General features: G+C 54.4%; 5 protein-coding genes across 5 annotated transcripts; 3 read left to right on the top strand and 2 right to left on the bottom strand.

Moving 5' to 3' along the window:
* Nucleotides 1-1,433: 1,433 nt before the first annotated feature.
* Nucleotides 1,434-4,641, top strand: CGCS363_v001114 (Calcium channel YVC1; the record flags this gene model as incomplete). The annotated part of the gene is made up of 7 exons (XM_036632963.1): nucleotides 1,434-1,722; nucleotides 1,864-2,200; nucleotides 2,254-2,568; nucleotides 2,619-2,951; nucleotides 3,007-3,070; nucleotides 3,120-3,952; nucleotides 4,323-4,641. The coding sequence occupies 7 exons, from the start codon at nucleotides 1,434-1,436 to the stop codon at nucleotides 4,639-4,641; spliced, it is 2,490 nt and encodes an 829-aa protein (XP_036502922.1).
* Nucleotides 4,642-5,876: 1,235 nt separating this feature from the next.
* aguA (putative alpha-glucuronidase A) lies at nucleotides 5,877-8,530 on the top strand (the record flags this gene model as incomplete). Its single annotated transcript, XM_036632964.1, has 3 exons — nucleotides 5,877-6,419; nucleotides 6,479-7,596; nucleotides 7,657-8,530. The coding sequence occupies 3 exons, from the start codon at nucleotides 5,877-5,879 to the stop codon at nucleotides 8,528-8,530; spliced, it is 2,535 nt and encodes an 844-aa protein (XP_036501804.1).
* A 446-nt stretch (nucleotides 8,531-8,976) lies between these two features.
* Nucleotides 8,977-9,732, top strand: MTQ2 (eRF1 methyltransferase catalytic subunit MTQ2; the record flags this gene model as incomplete). The annotated part of the gene is made up of 1 exon (XM_036632965.1): nucleotides 8,977-9,732. One exon carries the CDS (start codon nucleotides 8,977-8,979, stop codon nucleotides 9,730-9,732), a length of 756 nt encoding a protein of 251 aa, XP_036502921.1.
* A 456-nt stretch (nucleotides 9,733-10,188) lies between these two features.
* Nucleotides 10,189-10,769, bottom strand: smd1 (Small nuclear ribonucleoprotein Sm D1; the record flags this gene model as incomplete). Its single annotated transcript, XM_036632966.1, has 3 exons — nucleotides 10,189-10,493; nucleotides 10,591-10,640; nucleotides 10,756-10,769. The coding sequence occupies 3 exons, from the start codon at nucleotides 10,767-10,769 to the stop codon at nucleotides 10,189-10,191; spliced, it is 369 nt and encodes a 122-aa protein (XP_036502920.1).
* Nucleotides 10,770-11,209: 440 nt separating this feature from the next.
* Nucleotides 11,210-13,253, bottom strand: T-1 (Tyrosinase; the record flags this gene model as incomplete). Its single annotated transcript, XM_036632967.1, has 3 exons — nucleotides 11,210-12,403; nucleotides 12,460-12,722; nucleotides 12,785-13,253. 3 exons carry the CDS (start codon nucleotides 13,251-13,253, stop codon nucleotides 11,210-11,212), a joined length of 1,926 nt encoding a protein of 641 aa, XP_036502916.1.
* Nucleotides 13,254-14,535: the final 1,282 nt, after the last annotated feature.

Below are 14,535 nucleotides of genomic sequence, written 5' to 3' on the forward strand. Positions count from 1 at the left end.
ACGTGAAGTCAGGCAACCCCGCCAGTCGCTCACCGCAAGATAGGCGCAGTATGCGGCGCTTCAGCATCGGCGGTCCTTTGGTATGGGCAGGTTAAGGTCGCCTTAGGTAATACTGCGCTCTAATCTCGATCGTCCCTTTCCAGCTAGCATGTTCTGCAGTGGAGCACGACAGAGGATGAGATGGAGCACAGGGCAGCCGCCAACTCAGCTTGTGGACCAGCAAGTCGAGCTTCAGGCTGTGTGGTGCAAGGTGAGCCATGTCGCAGCGAGAAAGTTGTGGCAGACATCCTCTTAGGCCGTGCGGCCTTGAATTGCCAGGACGAGAAGTTGGCATTGGCATTCGTATCGTGGAGTGTCAGCCAATGCCGGTTCGGTTACCTTGTATCGTCGAGAGGGGGGGGGGGGGGGGGGGGGGGTGAATACGTACCGCAGTAAAGAAAGTCCTTGGCAAAAGCACAAGACCGCACTGCTGGGCCGCAACTGGTGCACGCCTAGGATGGAAAGGACGAGACAGTCCGGACTTGACAGGGGTTCGCGTGGCGTGGCATTGCGCTGAGCGTTTGTCGTCATTCATGAAACTCCAGACCAGACGATGAGAGAGACAAAATGTTCCAAGCGTTCTTATTCTTAGGTTCCCTGCGAAGATCAGCCAACCTACAAGTCTTCAATTGACTTCGGGCCGTCAAACACATGACATCTTTACTCCTCATTCCCTCGCGCCAAGGTCTGAGGCTCATCGATTCCCTTCCCTTGACGAATGCAAAGCACAGAGTCTTACCTACGTTATTGGTCTTTACCTCACCTCGCCTTGCCTGACATATCGCCTACCCCCAGACCACCTTGTCGGGCTCCCGCGCGAGCGTGCGCTTTCATTCAAACAAAAACGCAGGCGTGCTATCTCTTAGCGTCCCGCTGGGGTCGTGGAGACGAGACGCCCCCTGTCCTGCCGAAGCGTACCCACGTCTATCCTTCCATCCTCTATCTATATCAACATTGTTCTCCGCCGACCAGCAACGTCGACCGTATCGTCCCCTTGCTGCAGAGTCCAGACTGTCGGACAGAAACACTTGCGTTGCTGAATGCCTTGCCAGACATAAACCCCTTCGTTACCTAGCCATCTCGGAACCCGAGCCACACCGTTCGGACTGCGGCCGACCCGCGTGGGGGTTTCTCCTGCTTGCCACTCAGTGTCTACCACCTCCTGGGTCCGGTCCGGTCCGGTGTCTCTGACCTAGCGACTGGCCGACTTGGTTTTCTCGCCGTCCTCGCCGGCCTCACCTGTCAAACATCCTTTGCCTCAACCATTACGTACGCATATCTTTGCTGCACCGCACCCCTGGCTAGGCGCGTTACATCCCGTTTCCCGAGCATTCTCGCCTTGCCTACCCTACCCTTCCCTCGCCGCCGGGTTCACGTATCAGCGAGAAACTACTATGTCCGACCGTGGTCGCCGGACGCGTCTTCAGCTTCCGGAAGAACGGCCGCTTCTGCAACGGAACCGCCCTAGTCATGCCTCTCAGTTTCAAGTACCGCTCTATGGCTGCATGACCAACCCTCACAATCATCTGCCTGTGTACACCAATATCCACCGCATCAGGAGAGACATCATATCCATTGTTGAGGACTACCTCAGCTTGGAGCAGCTCCGCGACGTGAGAATCAACATTGCCGTTGTCCGTCCGCTAGTTGACAAACTCTATGAGCTTGATGACATATCCATAGGTGAGTCCAGCTCAATGTCCAGCTCGATGTCCAGCTCGATGTCTCCGCGTGCCATCCTCACATGCCTCTCAGGGGATGAAAAGCACCCCTTGGCTATCATCACTTTCCTTCCTCGACTTGGCTAACTTGTTTCGACATCAGTTTATTGCTTGCTTGTCAACCGCGCTCAGTTTCTCCATGAGCAGTCACACCTCAACAGCCGTCAAAATGTCAACTACAGTCGTGCAACGCTGTGTGAGCTCGTGGCAACGCGTATCTTGAGACGCTTCAGCGAGGACAATGACGGCCCAGAGGGTCTCGTCTTGCTATCGCACATTTTGGTCGCCGGATTCGAACCCTTTCAGAATGCTCCGGCTGGGATTCGCGAGGCAGCCTCGACTGAGACTTATCGGTCTTACAATCGCATGCTGCCATCGCTGGAAATTGCTATCTTGACTGAGAGCAAACACTTCCTCAGCGCCACTCCTTGTCAGAAAGTGTGAGTATTCTTTTGCTCGTCGGGCCTTGAAAGAGTCTAATCCGCCCCCCAAGCGTCGATGCCATCTACGAAGGCCGGATCGTCTACACCCCTTCCAGCTTCATGGACATCATTCCAGATCATTACAAGCTGAAGCCTATCTCGCTGTACAATCCACGAGAGGGGCCTCTGCTCGACCAATATCGGCTGCTGGTGCCTCGCACAAGAAACATTCTCGAGGTCTTCCAGTTTATGGTTCTGCTCGCCCTCTACCTTTCTGTAATGGCTGAGCGCAATCCCGAACATTTCACTCTTTTGGAGGGGTGCTTCGCCGTCTTTGCATTTGGATGGTCTCTTGACCAGTTCGCGACTATCTTGGAACACGGATGGTACGTGGACGACCCATGGGAACAGAATGCTGTTGCTGACTTTCAGACAGGCATGTTTACACTCAAAACTTGTGGTCCTTCCTCGACGTGGGCTTCATCGGTCTTTACGCCATTTATGCGGTTCTTCGTATCCATGGCGGCCGTACTGGCGAGCTGGTGCCGAAGCAACAGGCGCTCGACGTGCTAGCCATGGGTGCCCCCGTTCTAGTGCCGCGGCTTGCTTTTAACCTGCTTTCAGACAACCTTGTCTTCCTTTCTCTACGCTCCATGATGTCAGACTTTGTTCTCTTGACTTTCTTATCAGCTTGGTGTTTTGGAGGGTTCCTCCTGTCACTTCTATGGCTCGGCGAGGGCCCGCCTGGAGAGGGCGAGCATGCTCCTGTGTAAGCCAGCCTTACCAACGCCGTATCAACGTACATACTGACATACTCGGGGTAGCCTGATTGGCAAGTGGATGTTGTGGATCTGGTTCGGGCTCGACGGCACCGGCATATCGCGATCGGTAAGTTTACTGACGTGCCCTGGACGACATCGATTGACTCACGACATAGGCCGACTTTCACCCCCTCTTGGGTCCAGTCTTGATGGTAGCATTTGCGTTTTTGGGAAACACTCTCTTCCTCACGATTCTCGTGTCGATGCTTTCCAACACCTTCAGCACAATCGTCAAGAACGCAACAGCAGAAATTCAGTTTCGGAAAGCTGTGTTAACGTTGGAGGGAGTGAAGGGCGATGCTATTTTCGCCTACCAGCCTCCTTTCAACATCTTGGCCGTATTTCTTCTGCTTCCGTTGAAATTCGTCCTCGGCCCGCGATGGTTTCATAAGATACACGTAGCGAGCGTCAGACTGGTCAACCTCCCGCTGCTACTCATCATCGCTGTGGCAGAACGCCGAATCTTGTGGCCTCCCCCGCCGCCGGAGAAGACCAAGGGCGGCGGGGCCTTGACACTGTACCCCAGGGTCAAGCAGTGGTTCTGGGAGAAGTGGCGCATAACGGCCCATCGCGACATAAGAGCCGTGTTTGACCTGCCGCCCCCCGACTCCGTGGAAGAAGAAATCGCTGTGGACGATGACTTTACGCACCACATGATCCGACGCCAGTTCACAAGGACGATCACGAACGACACGATGCGCAAAAAGTCGCCTCTTAGGAGAGACTCGATGTTCCCGGGGGTCTCGTCGAAGCTGCGAGGATCCTTCACGGGCAGCGAAGACATGCACGACGTTAACAGCAGGTTGGAGGCGCTGGAGCAGACGACATCCAGAATCGAGAGTCTGTTGACACGCATGGTGGGATCTGATGACTACTCGGAGAAGAACTTTGGCACCGGGGAGAGCAGCACTCTCCGTGATATGGATGCCTCATTAACCCAGTCACCTCAGTAAGCTGGGCTCTGGAAGCACCCGGCTGTTGGTGCGCTCTGGCACCAACCAACCTTCCGTGGGAGCAATCGTATTGTCAGACTGAGTAGGAATAACCACGAATTCGTGAAATATTTATTCCATGTGACATCATGTGCACGGCTGCGTATATCTTGTGCTTCCAAGTTAGAGCTAAAAAGTCACTCAGTTGCGGCGATTCGTCCGAAAAGGCTGGAGGAGGCTGCAAGATCAGCTCCTGCCATTCACTGTCAGGGTGGGTGTAGCTAGACCTTCCTCACCTCGCTCATATAGCTGACGGGGCACTTTGTATCCAAACCCAGCGCAACCTTGAAAACCCCACCTACCCAGGCTGATGCGCCACGTTCCTAGACAGCGAACCTACGCAAGAAGAATGTGCGAAGTTTTCATCTACAAGCACGTCGAGTGCAAGTGCATCTGGGGTGAGATTGCAGTCTCCTGCGGACCCGGAATGGGCTACGCGACATGCGGCCAGTTCGGAAGTGGCATCGCGAAAAAGCCTCTGCGAATGCAGCTCGCCAACCTGCGGCCGTGCCCCAAACATGACCTCCTCGGACTCTACGACCGCAACCAGATTCGAATGATTAAGAAGATTACCAACGGCATCAAATTTGGCACGGGCCCCAACAAGCAGGATGCGGGCATTGAATGCGCCTGCGCCATCATGTGAGGAGGCCGAAACCGAGGATTGCGGGCAGGGACAGAGAGCATGGAGGTAAGGCATGAGGATGGCGGCTGGGGCCGAATTTTGCGAGCTGACGGGTAATTGAACAGGGCCAAGACCCGATGACGACGTCTGGCGACTTTAATAGATGGAGAGGTTCACATTATCCGGGTTGGCAACGGATAAGGGACGCAGTATGCAGTAGACGGCGTTGATACCGGGGCCAGTTGGGGTTCTTGCGGACCCAGTCTATCGGAGGAGCTAGACCGAGGGGGTCGAGGAGCGCCGAACAAGCGGCATGATCCCGTCCAGATTCACAGCTTTGCACATCCCGAGTCATGAAATTAACATTTCTACTTGAGTAAGATTGCAGGCTGAACTGGTGATCTACATTCCCAAGGACTTGGACAGCAGACCGCTGCGAGCAATGCTATGTAAACAGACACACTGGGAAGCCATGTCCGCAGTACCCGGGGTACTACCTCATCCACTGCGTACACTACCCAATATCTAAGTGGACCGCAGCTGGGGTTCACCGCCCGAACTCTTCTCCCCCACACGCTGTGTGTAGCTTTTCCCCGATTCACCCCGCGCTCTCTTTTTGCATTGTGCGGGGGAGAACGAAAAGAACCGTCTGAACTCAATCACAGCAGTATCCATCCCCCTTTTCTTCTCTGCTCCGGTCGCCTGCTCGCCATCGACCTAGGTGCCCTGACGGCTGCAAAAGGCTACATGAACCCTTCTCCATGTTGATTGACCCGTCCAACTGATTCAACATAGCTTTAGGCTCAGGGCATGTAAATCAAGAGCTGCTCGGGTCATGTTCAACCAACTCTGGGCTGTTTTTTCTCGTCCAAGCCTCTCCCCTCTCCGCTAGCGCCAATTTCTTCGCACGTCGCGGTTTAGACTCCAAATGAAGGGTCACACTCTTGACGGGTCCATCTGGACTTATTTCGACTGATGTCCGTACCTGCTTCCAGGGCTCTCCACTCCAAGCCCATGGATGAATACCGAGTGCCCTTTTAGCCTGAATGCGATAGTGGCATTACCGCTGTCTGCCCCGGTCGGGAATGCCCCGATGCTGGGTTCCGGGAGTCGTTCGCTGCGAGTTCGCAGATCTGGATGGCTACCCATGACGCGCTTGGAGCTGGCTTTATAACACCATGCCACCCTGAGTTGCCTTGGGAGCTTGGTAGAGCAAGCGCTTCTCCAACTGGCTTTCTTCTCCAGCGGCACCAACCATGCGGACGTCTCTTCTCCTCGCGTCCATCGTCGGCCTCGTTGTCGCCGAGGATGGCCTCGACGGTTGGCTGCGCTACGCCAGACTCCCCGAGTCGGCAGGCGCAGCGAACGCTCTTCTTCCTTCTGCCGTAGTTGGACTCAACGCCACGGAGAACGGTCCGATTTCTTCTGCCCTTTCCGAGCTGCAAAAGGGGTACAAAGGCATTCTCGGCAAGGAGGTCACAGTTGGCAGCGATGCTTGCAATGGTTCTTCTATCGTCGTGGCCACCCTCGACACCTACATTGCGGCCTGCGGTGCCGACAGTGTCACAGCGGACCTCGTCGAAGATGGCTTCTGGCTGAGCGTCAAGGGCGACTCGGTCAAGATTCTAGGTCAGAATGAGAGGGGCGCCTTGTACGGTGCCTTTGAGTACTTGAGCTTGCTTGCTCAAGGCAACTTCAGTGAGGTTGCGTACGCGACCAACCCGTCTGCAAAGATTCGCTGGGCCAACCAGTGGGATAACATGGATGGCACCGGAACTCACGGCAGCATCGAGCGTGGTGTAGGTCCCTCTGTCTCATGAATCACTGTCCGTCAGCACTCCCATGCTAACTTTCGCAGTACGGAGGAGTCTCCATCTTCTTCGAAAACCTCAAGGTTGTTACCGACATGACCCGCGTCTCTCAATACGGCCGCCTCCTAGCCTCAGCCAAAATCAACGGCATCATCGTGAATAACGTCAACGCCAACCCCATCCTCCTGTCCTCGGAGAACATGGACGGCTTGAAGAGAATTGCCGATGCCTTCAGGCCCTGGGGCGTCCAAATTGGCATCTCGATGAACTTTGCTTCCCCGCAAACCTTTGGTAACCTCACGACGTTCGATCCCCTCGACGAGACTGTCATTGCGTGGTGGGGCAACATCACCGAGCAGCTCTACTCGCGCATCCCAGACATGTGCGGATACCTCGTCAAGGCCAATTCCGAGGGCCAGCCTGGCCCCATAACATACAACAGAACCCTCGCGGACGGTGCCAACCTCTTTGCCAGGGAGCTGAAGAACCATGGCTTCAAGCAGGGCATCGTCATGTTCCGTGCCTTTGTCTACGATCAACTGAATTGGACAGACTGGCACGCGGACCGAGCAAACGCGGCTGTGGAATTCTTCAAGGAGCTGGACGGCAAGTTCGACGACAACGTCGTTGTACAGATCAAGTATGGCCCCATCGACTTCCAAGTCCGTGAGCCTGTGTCGCCTCTCTTTGCCAACCTGGAGCACACCAACATGGCTATCGAGCTGCAAATCTCGCAGGAATACCTCGGGCAACAGGATCATCTCGTTTACCTCCCTCCTCTGTGGAAGACCATCCTGGACTTCGATCTGCGCATCGGAGGGCAGCCCTCCGTGATGCACGACATTCTCTCGGGCAAGCGCTTCAACAAGACTCTCACCGGATATGCTGGTGTTGTCAATGTCGGTGCCAACTCTACTTGGCTGGGTAGTCACCTCGCCATGTCAAACCTGTATGCTTACGGCCGACTCGCGTGGAACCCGACTGATGATGTTACCACCATTGTTGAGGACTGGACCCGCCTGACCTTCGGTCTGGACCCCACCGTCATCGACACCATCACCAAGATGTCCATGGAGAGTTGGCATGCGTACGAGAGCTACAGCGGCAACCTGGGAATCCAGACGCTGACCGATATTCTGTACGCTCATTATGGGCCGTCGCCTAGGTGAGTCTTTCCTCGTGCCAGCCTCCTGCCTTACACTGTATTCACTAACCTCATCCATAGATCTCAGGACAATAACGGCTGGGGCCAGTGGACCAGAGCGGACGGATTCAGCGTCGGCATGGACCGAACAGTCAAGAATGGCACTGGTAACGCTGGACAGTACCCGACAGAGGTGGCAGAGATGTATGAGAACATTGACACCACACCGGACGACCTCCTCCTCTGGTTCCACCACGTCCCCTACACTCACGTGCTCAAGAGCGGAAAGACCGTCATCCAGCACTTTTATGATGCACACTACGACGGCGCTGCCACTGCTCAGACGTTTGTATCCATGTGGGAGTCTCTCAAGGACCAGATTGATGCCGAGCGCTACGAGCATATCCTCTTCAAGCTCAAGTATCAAGCAGGGCACTCCATTGTGTGGCGTGATGCTATCAACAACTTCTACTGGAACAAGTCCAGCATTGCCGATGAGGCGGGCCGTGTGGGCAACTACAAGTACCGCATCGAGGCCGAGAGCATGACTTTGGACGGATACAAGGTTGTGGATGTTGACCCCTTTGAGACGGCGTCCGGCTACAAGGCCATTGTCACCAGCTCCAACACGACTACCGGAACTGCTACAGCCGTCGTCGACTTTGAGTCTGGAACTTACACTCTTGCTGTCAATTACTTTGACGTCATCAGGGGCAAATGCTCGTATGTTGCCTATATCAACGACCAAGTCGTTGGCCAGTGGAGGGGAGACGGGGAGGAGAAGCTAGGTCACTGGCCATCGGAATACCTGGATGGACATTCAGCTATTCGTATCAACTTCCCCGGGGTCAAGATTGAGAAGGGAGACACTCTCAAGATTGTCGGAACTCCAGACGGACCAGAGGTGGCCCCTCTAGACTACGTGAGCTTCTTGCCCGATGGTATCATCGATTAGAAGCGATTTTCGCCTATCTATGGCGTCAGTTCTCTTCCGCTGAAATTCTTAGTACATATTTAAAAACTCAACATTTCAATGAATATAAAACTTCAAAATTAATTATGGCGCTTCGTAATAAAGTGATTACAGTTGGCGATTTCCATCTTGGGGCATCAAACCATACACAGTCAAAACCCCACATTTTGGTAGACCGAGATTTGACACAAACTAGGCTTTTTTTCAACCTGCCGAACCACGCAGCGCTTTTGGCTCCCAGGGTCGACGCCGACTCGATATAACTGCCATTGGAGCGACAGCAGACCGTCCATTATTAATCATAAAGCAAATAGTGAGACGACCTCGTTTCCAAAAAAAGACGTGTCCTGTCGAAAGCTACACCTCAAGGTTTCACACATAACCGCTCACTAGACACACGCACTAACACAAATCACAGACGATCGAACATGCTTCCAACACCAGACACATCCCATGTGCCCTTTGAGCGTGTCTACGAACCGGCAGAGGACTCATATCTCCTCCTCGACACCATCTCTGCGCCCTCGGAAACAGCCTTCCTCACCTCCCGCTTTGGCGGGAACAGCACCGCCGCGCCCCTCGTGGTCGAAGTCGGCACCGGCTCGGGCGTGGTCATAGGCTTCGTCGCCGCCCAGGCCGAGAGACTGTTCGGCACCCGCAACGTCCTGACGGCGGGCGTGGACCTGAACGGCTTTGCATGTCGCGCGACAAACGGCACCGTCGAGCGCGCGCGCAAGGAGAACGAGGAGACGGGCTGCCACACTTGGCTCGGTGCCATGATGGGCGATTTGGCATCCCCGCTGCGCGACGGCGTCGTCGACGTCCTCGTCTTCAACCCGCCGTATGTGCCTTCCTCGGAGCTGCCCGACCAGTCGTCGGACACGTTGAGGATTGGCGAGAGGAAAACGACCTTTGACGAGGACTCGTATTTCCTCTCGTTATCTTACGCGGGCGGCAAGGACGGCATGGAAACGACGGATAGGCTACTCGAGGCCTTGCCTTCGGTGCTTTCTGCTCGAGGATGCGCCTACATTCTCTTATGCGCGCAGAACAAGCCGCAACAGGTCAAGGACCGCATCGAGGGATTGGGAAACGGTTGGAGAGCTGTCACGGTCGGCGAGAGCGGGAAGCAAGCCGGATGGGAAAAATTGCAGATCATTAGGGTATGGAGAGCTGATGAGTAGACACCGTGGAACAAAGTTACTGTCAACCTCTTTTGCATGGTTTTCTCAACTTGAACAAAGCTTAGTCCACTTCGGCATCCCTCAATCACCACGCACTCTAGGTGTTCAAGCGTCACCGTTACCACCGCCGGTGTCAAAGGTTCATGGTGGAATTGAAGTCTTGATTTCCCTATCTTCCCCAACGCCTGAAGAGCACCCGGTTCAACTTGATGCATATGATACGTTTTGTGCTCTGGGCCGAACTGCAAAGTAAGTCGCGGGTTTCGTCTCCGGGGGTCCCGCGACGATCTTTCCCCCCCTTTCCAAGTCGGTCCCAGGCATCTGCAGTCATCTCCCACGGTGATAGCACGTGGATCATCCATTCTCAGCCGCGCCCGTCGTAACTGGCTGTGAGTGTGCGTATGCTCATCTGCAGACCCTGGAAGCGCCCTCTGCCTCGTACAGACCTCTCCCCATCTAACCACGACCACGACCGCGTCCCCTGCCACGGCCACGTCCCCTTGGGCCGCCTCTGCCTCCACGGCCGCCGGTGCCGCGCTCAGCCTCCTTGCGAGCCTTGTTCTTGGGTTTCGGCGCGTCGTCGATGAGAAGCGTGTCTAGCGGGAGCGAGTCGGGCAGGATGAAGTATCGGATGGTGGAGCCACGGATGTTCATGGTGTCGAGCGACACGGCGTCCTGACCCTTGGGCGTCATCTTGACTGTACGAAGCGCCGTGTTCATCTGGGGCGAGACAGACGTGATGGTGCCGTGGACGATGGTGCCTACGTGCAATCGCGTTCAGCAGTCGTCCTCAATCAGGAGTCCTACCGCAAATTCCGTGCTTCTTGGAAGGACAAAAAAGAAAACAAACACACTAACCATTCTTGAGTTCAATTGTCACCGTTTCGTTGGCGCATTTCATCAAAAATCTGGTGGTGGGCAGTACATGTCAGCTCTGGGGGTCCTCGATCATGGCGGTCTTTTGCGATGGAAGCTCAGCACACAGACCGAGTACGACGAGGGGAGAAGGCTTTGAATACTTACCTGACGAGCTTCATGTTGGCGGCTTCCGTACGTCGCGTGTGGATTGGGATAGTGTGGGTGAGAAGGAGGATGTCGCGACCCTGCGTGGACCAGTTGACTCCTAAGCCGCAGAAGCAGGAGAGGCTGAAGCTTCGGAAAAGTTCCCAGCCCGTATCTGGGAAGTGGGGCTAATAGCCTGGTTGGGGCGCAGCATAGATGCAGCTGTGGCTTATGTGCGATGAAAGTATGTACCTATGTACCGGTGCACCTGCCACATTCACTTCATTCGTCCATGGCATGACAATCACTGAGGCCAAATTCGACACTGGATGAACGAAGATTAGGCGGGGCAACGTTCAGACAAGAAAATTACACATTAAACGTCGAGTATCCCGAGAAAAGAATCTACTTGAAAACCCCCGAAAAAGCCCCTCCCAATTCTTTACTTTGATCAATCATCGTTATCGGAACAGCATCAACCAAGGTTCACTTCGAACCTTTCAATAACCGGACCCCAAACCGGAAGCTCCCTTTCGTTCCTTGCTGCCTGGACCTCAGAACTCGCGATCTGGACGCAGAGACCCACGACAGAATCAGGTCGAACCTCTTCTCCGTCCTCTCCAATCACGCGGACTTGAAGGAACGTCTTCAAGTAGGGCTCGACCTGGCCTGGATCAAGCCCTGCCACGCCTCCTGCAGATACCATGTGCATCAAAGCTGACGTTAATGGGACCGTCCCCGATACATGGTTTGCGGATCCCATGTTCTTCATGGCGAAGACATTCATCGACCCAACCAAATTCGGTGCCGCCGACCAAGAAATGATGTCTCCAGGAACCACGCCCATGAATAAATGGATAGTAAACGAGCCGTTTAGTGCGCCGTTCTGTACGTGGACATTGGCGATCCACTCTGTGTATGTGTAATCGTCAGTTACAAGACTGGCAGCAACGTGAGGCTCGCGTGAGAAGTCTGGTGACACATCATCTGACAAAGTGCCTTGTCGAAGTTGCGAAAACTTCCCACGACCTCGTCTCCCAAGGGCCCTCTTGCGTTTTTGAACGAGGGTTGAAGGGCTGGATGATCCGTAGAGCCTGTTGATTGCTGTTATGAGGCGGGTACGATCTTCAGACTTGGACCCCCCCTGGCCAGGAATGGTCTCCGCGTATGAGTAGCCAAAGTGCAACGTGTCGTTTGCCATCTCCGAGTTCCAGAATGCGCCGCTGGCATTTGCAAAGAAGGGCTTGAGCTCCGTGAATACGTCGTGGACTTCTCCAGGTGGCATGGTGAAAGAATGCTCCATCGCGACCTGGGGCGTCACCCACGAGTTTGGGTATAAAGCTTGCCACATCGTGACTATCCTGTCCGCCATTGTATGGTGAAGGAAAAACACGGGGTCAAAGGCTGAATATTGGATGTAGTACATGTGGCCACGGTTGCCAACCAAAACATGCATCGCGTCATGGAGCGCTTCGACCGAGTCGAATTGCGACTGGTTGGTGGCTGTGCCCCAATACTTGTTGCTGAAGGGGCCGTAGTCCTTATAATTTGACAATAGAGTGTATAGTCTCTGCTGTAAAGCCGGTCTCGCATGTTCGATGGAATGCGCCACGCTGCGGTTGTCAGTCTTCTCAAACGGCGCTCGCTTGGTCTCTGTCCAATTCGGGAACTGCCTGGATTAGCTCCCGTACCTCTCCGTCAAGTGCTTGCTGATTGTTTGCTTACATCGCCTTGAGAGAAAACCTTGGGATCCAGCGGATTGAACTTGTAGCTGTAAAGCGGGTTGGCAATGTACTGCCAACCGTTGGGGCCATATATCTGAATGCCTTCGGATTCGAAGTCAGGGAGGAACACGCTTTCCCCGGTCGGCGGTGCAGCAGCCCAATCCCAGTACGGGATGCGAAAATCAGCTGCGGCGGCATGATAGAAGGCACGCTCGTTTGGATCCGTGAACCAGGTAGCGATCATTTGGACCAGGCGAAAGAGAACTTGCTGGTTGGGACTTAGTATGTACACGTACTGCGACTCCTGGCCTTCACTAACCTCGTACAGGGCGAGATAGACGCGGTGCCATGGAGGAAAAAGAATGGACATGTGGGTGCAATAGCCCCTATCGTCGATCCCGGGAGCACCTGGAACGCCGTTCCACGGAACGAAAGGGACTCCATGAATACCTGTCTGGTGTTAGGTTTTGGCTCGAGTGTTGAGCGAATAAACGTGCCTGCGATCTGGTACCACGAGAGCTCGTCGTTCTGATTCGTGTACTGAAGCATGCTCATGGAGAGCAAAAACAGATTCCATTTGTATGGGTTCTGCTTCATCTGCCTGATTTCAGGACGAACGGGCACAGTTCCATTGGCAAGGGGAAGCTTTGTGACAACGATAGGGTCTTGTGTTGTTTGGCGTTTAACCAAATTTGCTGCATCGAAGCCGTAATTGTACGTGGGCGAGTACGGGACTGCCGTGGCAGCTGCCGCGAAGAGAATGATGAACGACCAGAGGGCGATAAGAGTCTCCATTGCCACGCGGGCTTGGTTGTAATCAAGCGGATTGAAGGACGATAGCGTGGGCCTTGGACCGAGGTGGAAGTGATATTTGAATCAGAGGGATGGAGGCGGGTAACCGGCAGTTGTGGTTGCAGTTGCAGAGGTATGTCGCTCAAGCTGATCAAAACGATGGAACCTGAGCTACGGAAGAGTACCCTGTGTGGGACAAGAAGATCGTGGGCTTCAAATACTGCAGAATGCTTTGATGGTTCCTCTAAGCAAATCCGCCATTGTACAGACGGTGGAAGGTGGGCAAAGGACTGGCGGGGAGTGGGAGGAAAGATATCAAGTCAGGCGGTGGGGACGAACGCGGCCGAGACGTGAAGTATTTCGATGAAGGCCAAGCGCACGAGGCGAGTGTGGCACGCTGTATCCGCGCCATTCACAGCTGCCAGGTTAATTTAAATTGTTTCCCCGGCTTTGCTTCTGCTGACAAGGAAGCATCTCAGTGAAGAAAGTGCCCCCAGAAGATCTACCGCGCTGAGGCACGCACCGACTACTTACAGCCAGCCAGCAGAAAAGAAGGGGTCTTGCGCCTTCTTGTCGGCAAGGACGGCTAGGTAGCTATACCATAGAAGTACCCTGGTCAGGACTACTTCAACCAAAGCAAGCGTCCGCGAGATGACCTGCCTGAAGGCTGTATCCGCGAGCCCCTCGGAACCTCCTCCATTGTGTTGGTTTACACCGGGTGCCCCCTCGAAACAACCGCAAAACACAATTGATCATCAGCTGAGCATGCGCGGAACCGTTTGACCATCAGACATCACCTATACCCTCGTGGGCTGTTTGCTGTCTTCTGAGGCAACCCCCCTTGCTTCTGAAGTAAGGTATTCTGGTCACGTTACTAAACGGTGGCCCATTGCCAGAACGTACCTGAGGTGCAAGGGCAGTCAGCATCTGCACTTCTGAATCCAGAGCTTGGTGGCAGCGTTGCCGAGGCCGAGCCGGTAACCGATCTCCATGCCTTTGTACGACGGCTACCGGTGTTTCGTGATACGAGTGTCATTTCCAAAGTCTGCTGGAATCGGTTACCTGCATATCGCAAATGACATGATTTCCAATCCGGTCTGGGAATCTTTTGCACGGCCGTACGGACACTGAGCAACAATGTTTGTCAAACCGCTCTTCGGCCTTCGGCCTTTCACACGAAGAGCGCTATCGAGCTCGGAATATTACATTCACCAGACAAGGCTTGGTGCGTGGTGAGAGAAACACATACGAATTGGATAGGGTCTGGAATAAATCATAATCAAAT

The sequence above is a fragment of the Colletotrichum siamense genome (assembly GCF_013390195.1).
Source record: "Colletotrichum siamense strain Cg363 chromosome Unknown KSG_Cg363_contig01, whole genome shotgun sequence".
Lineage (NCBI taxonomy): Eukaryota > Fungi > Ascomycota > Sordariomycetes > Glomerellales > Glomerellaceae > Colletotrichum > Colletotrichum siamense.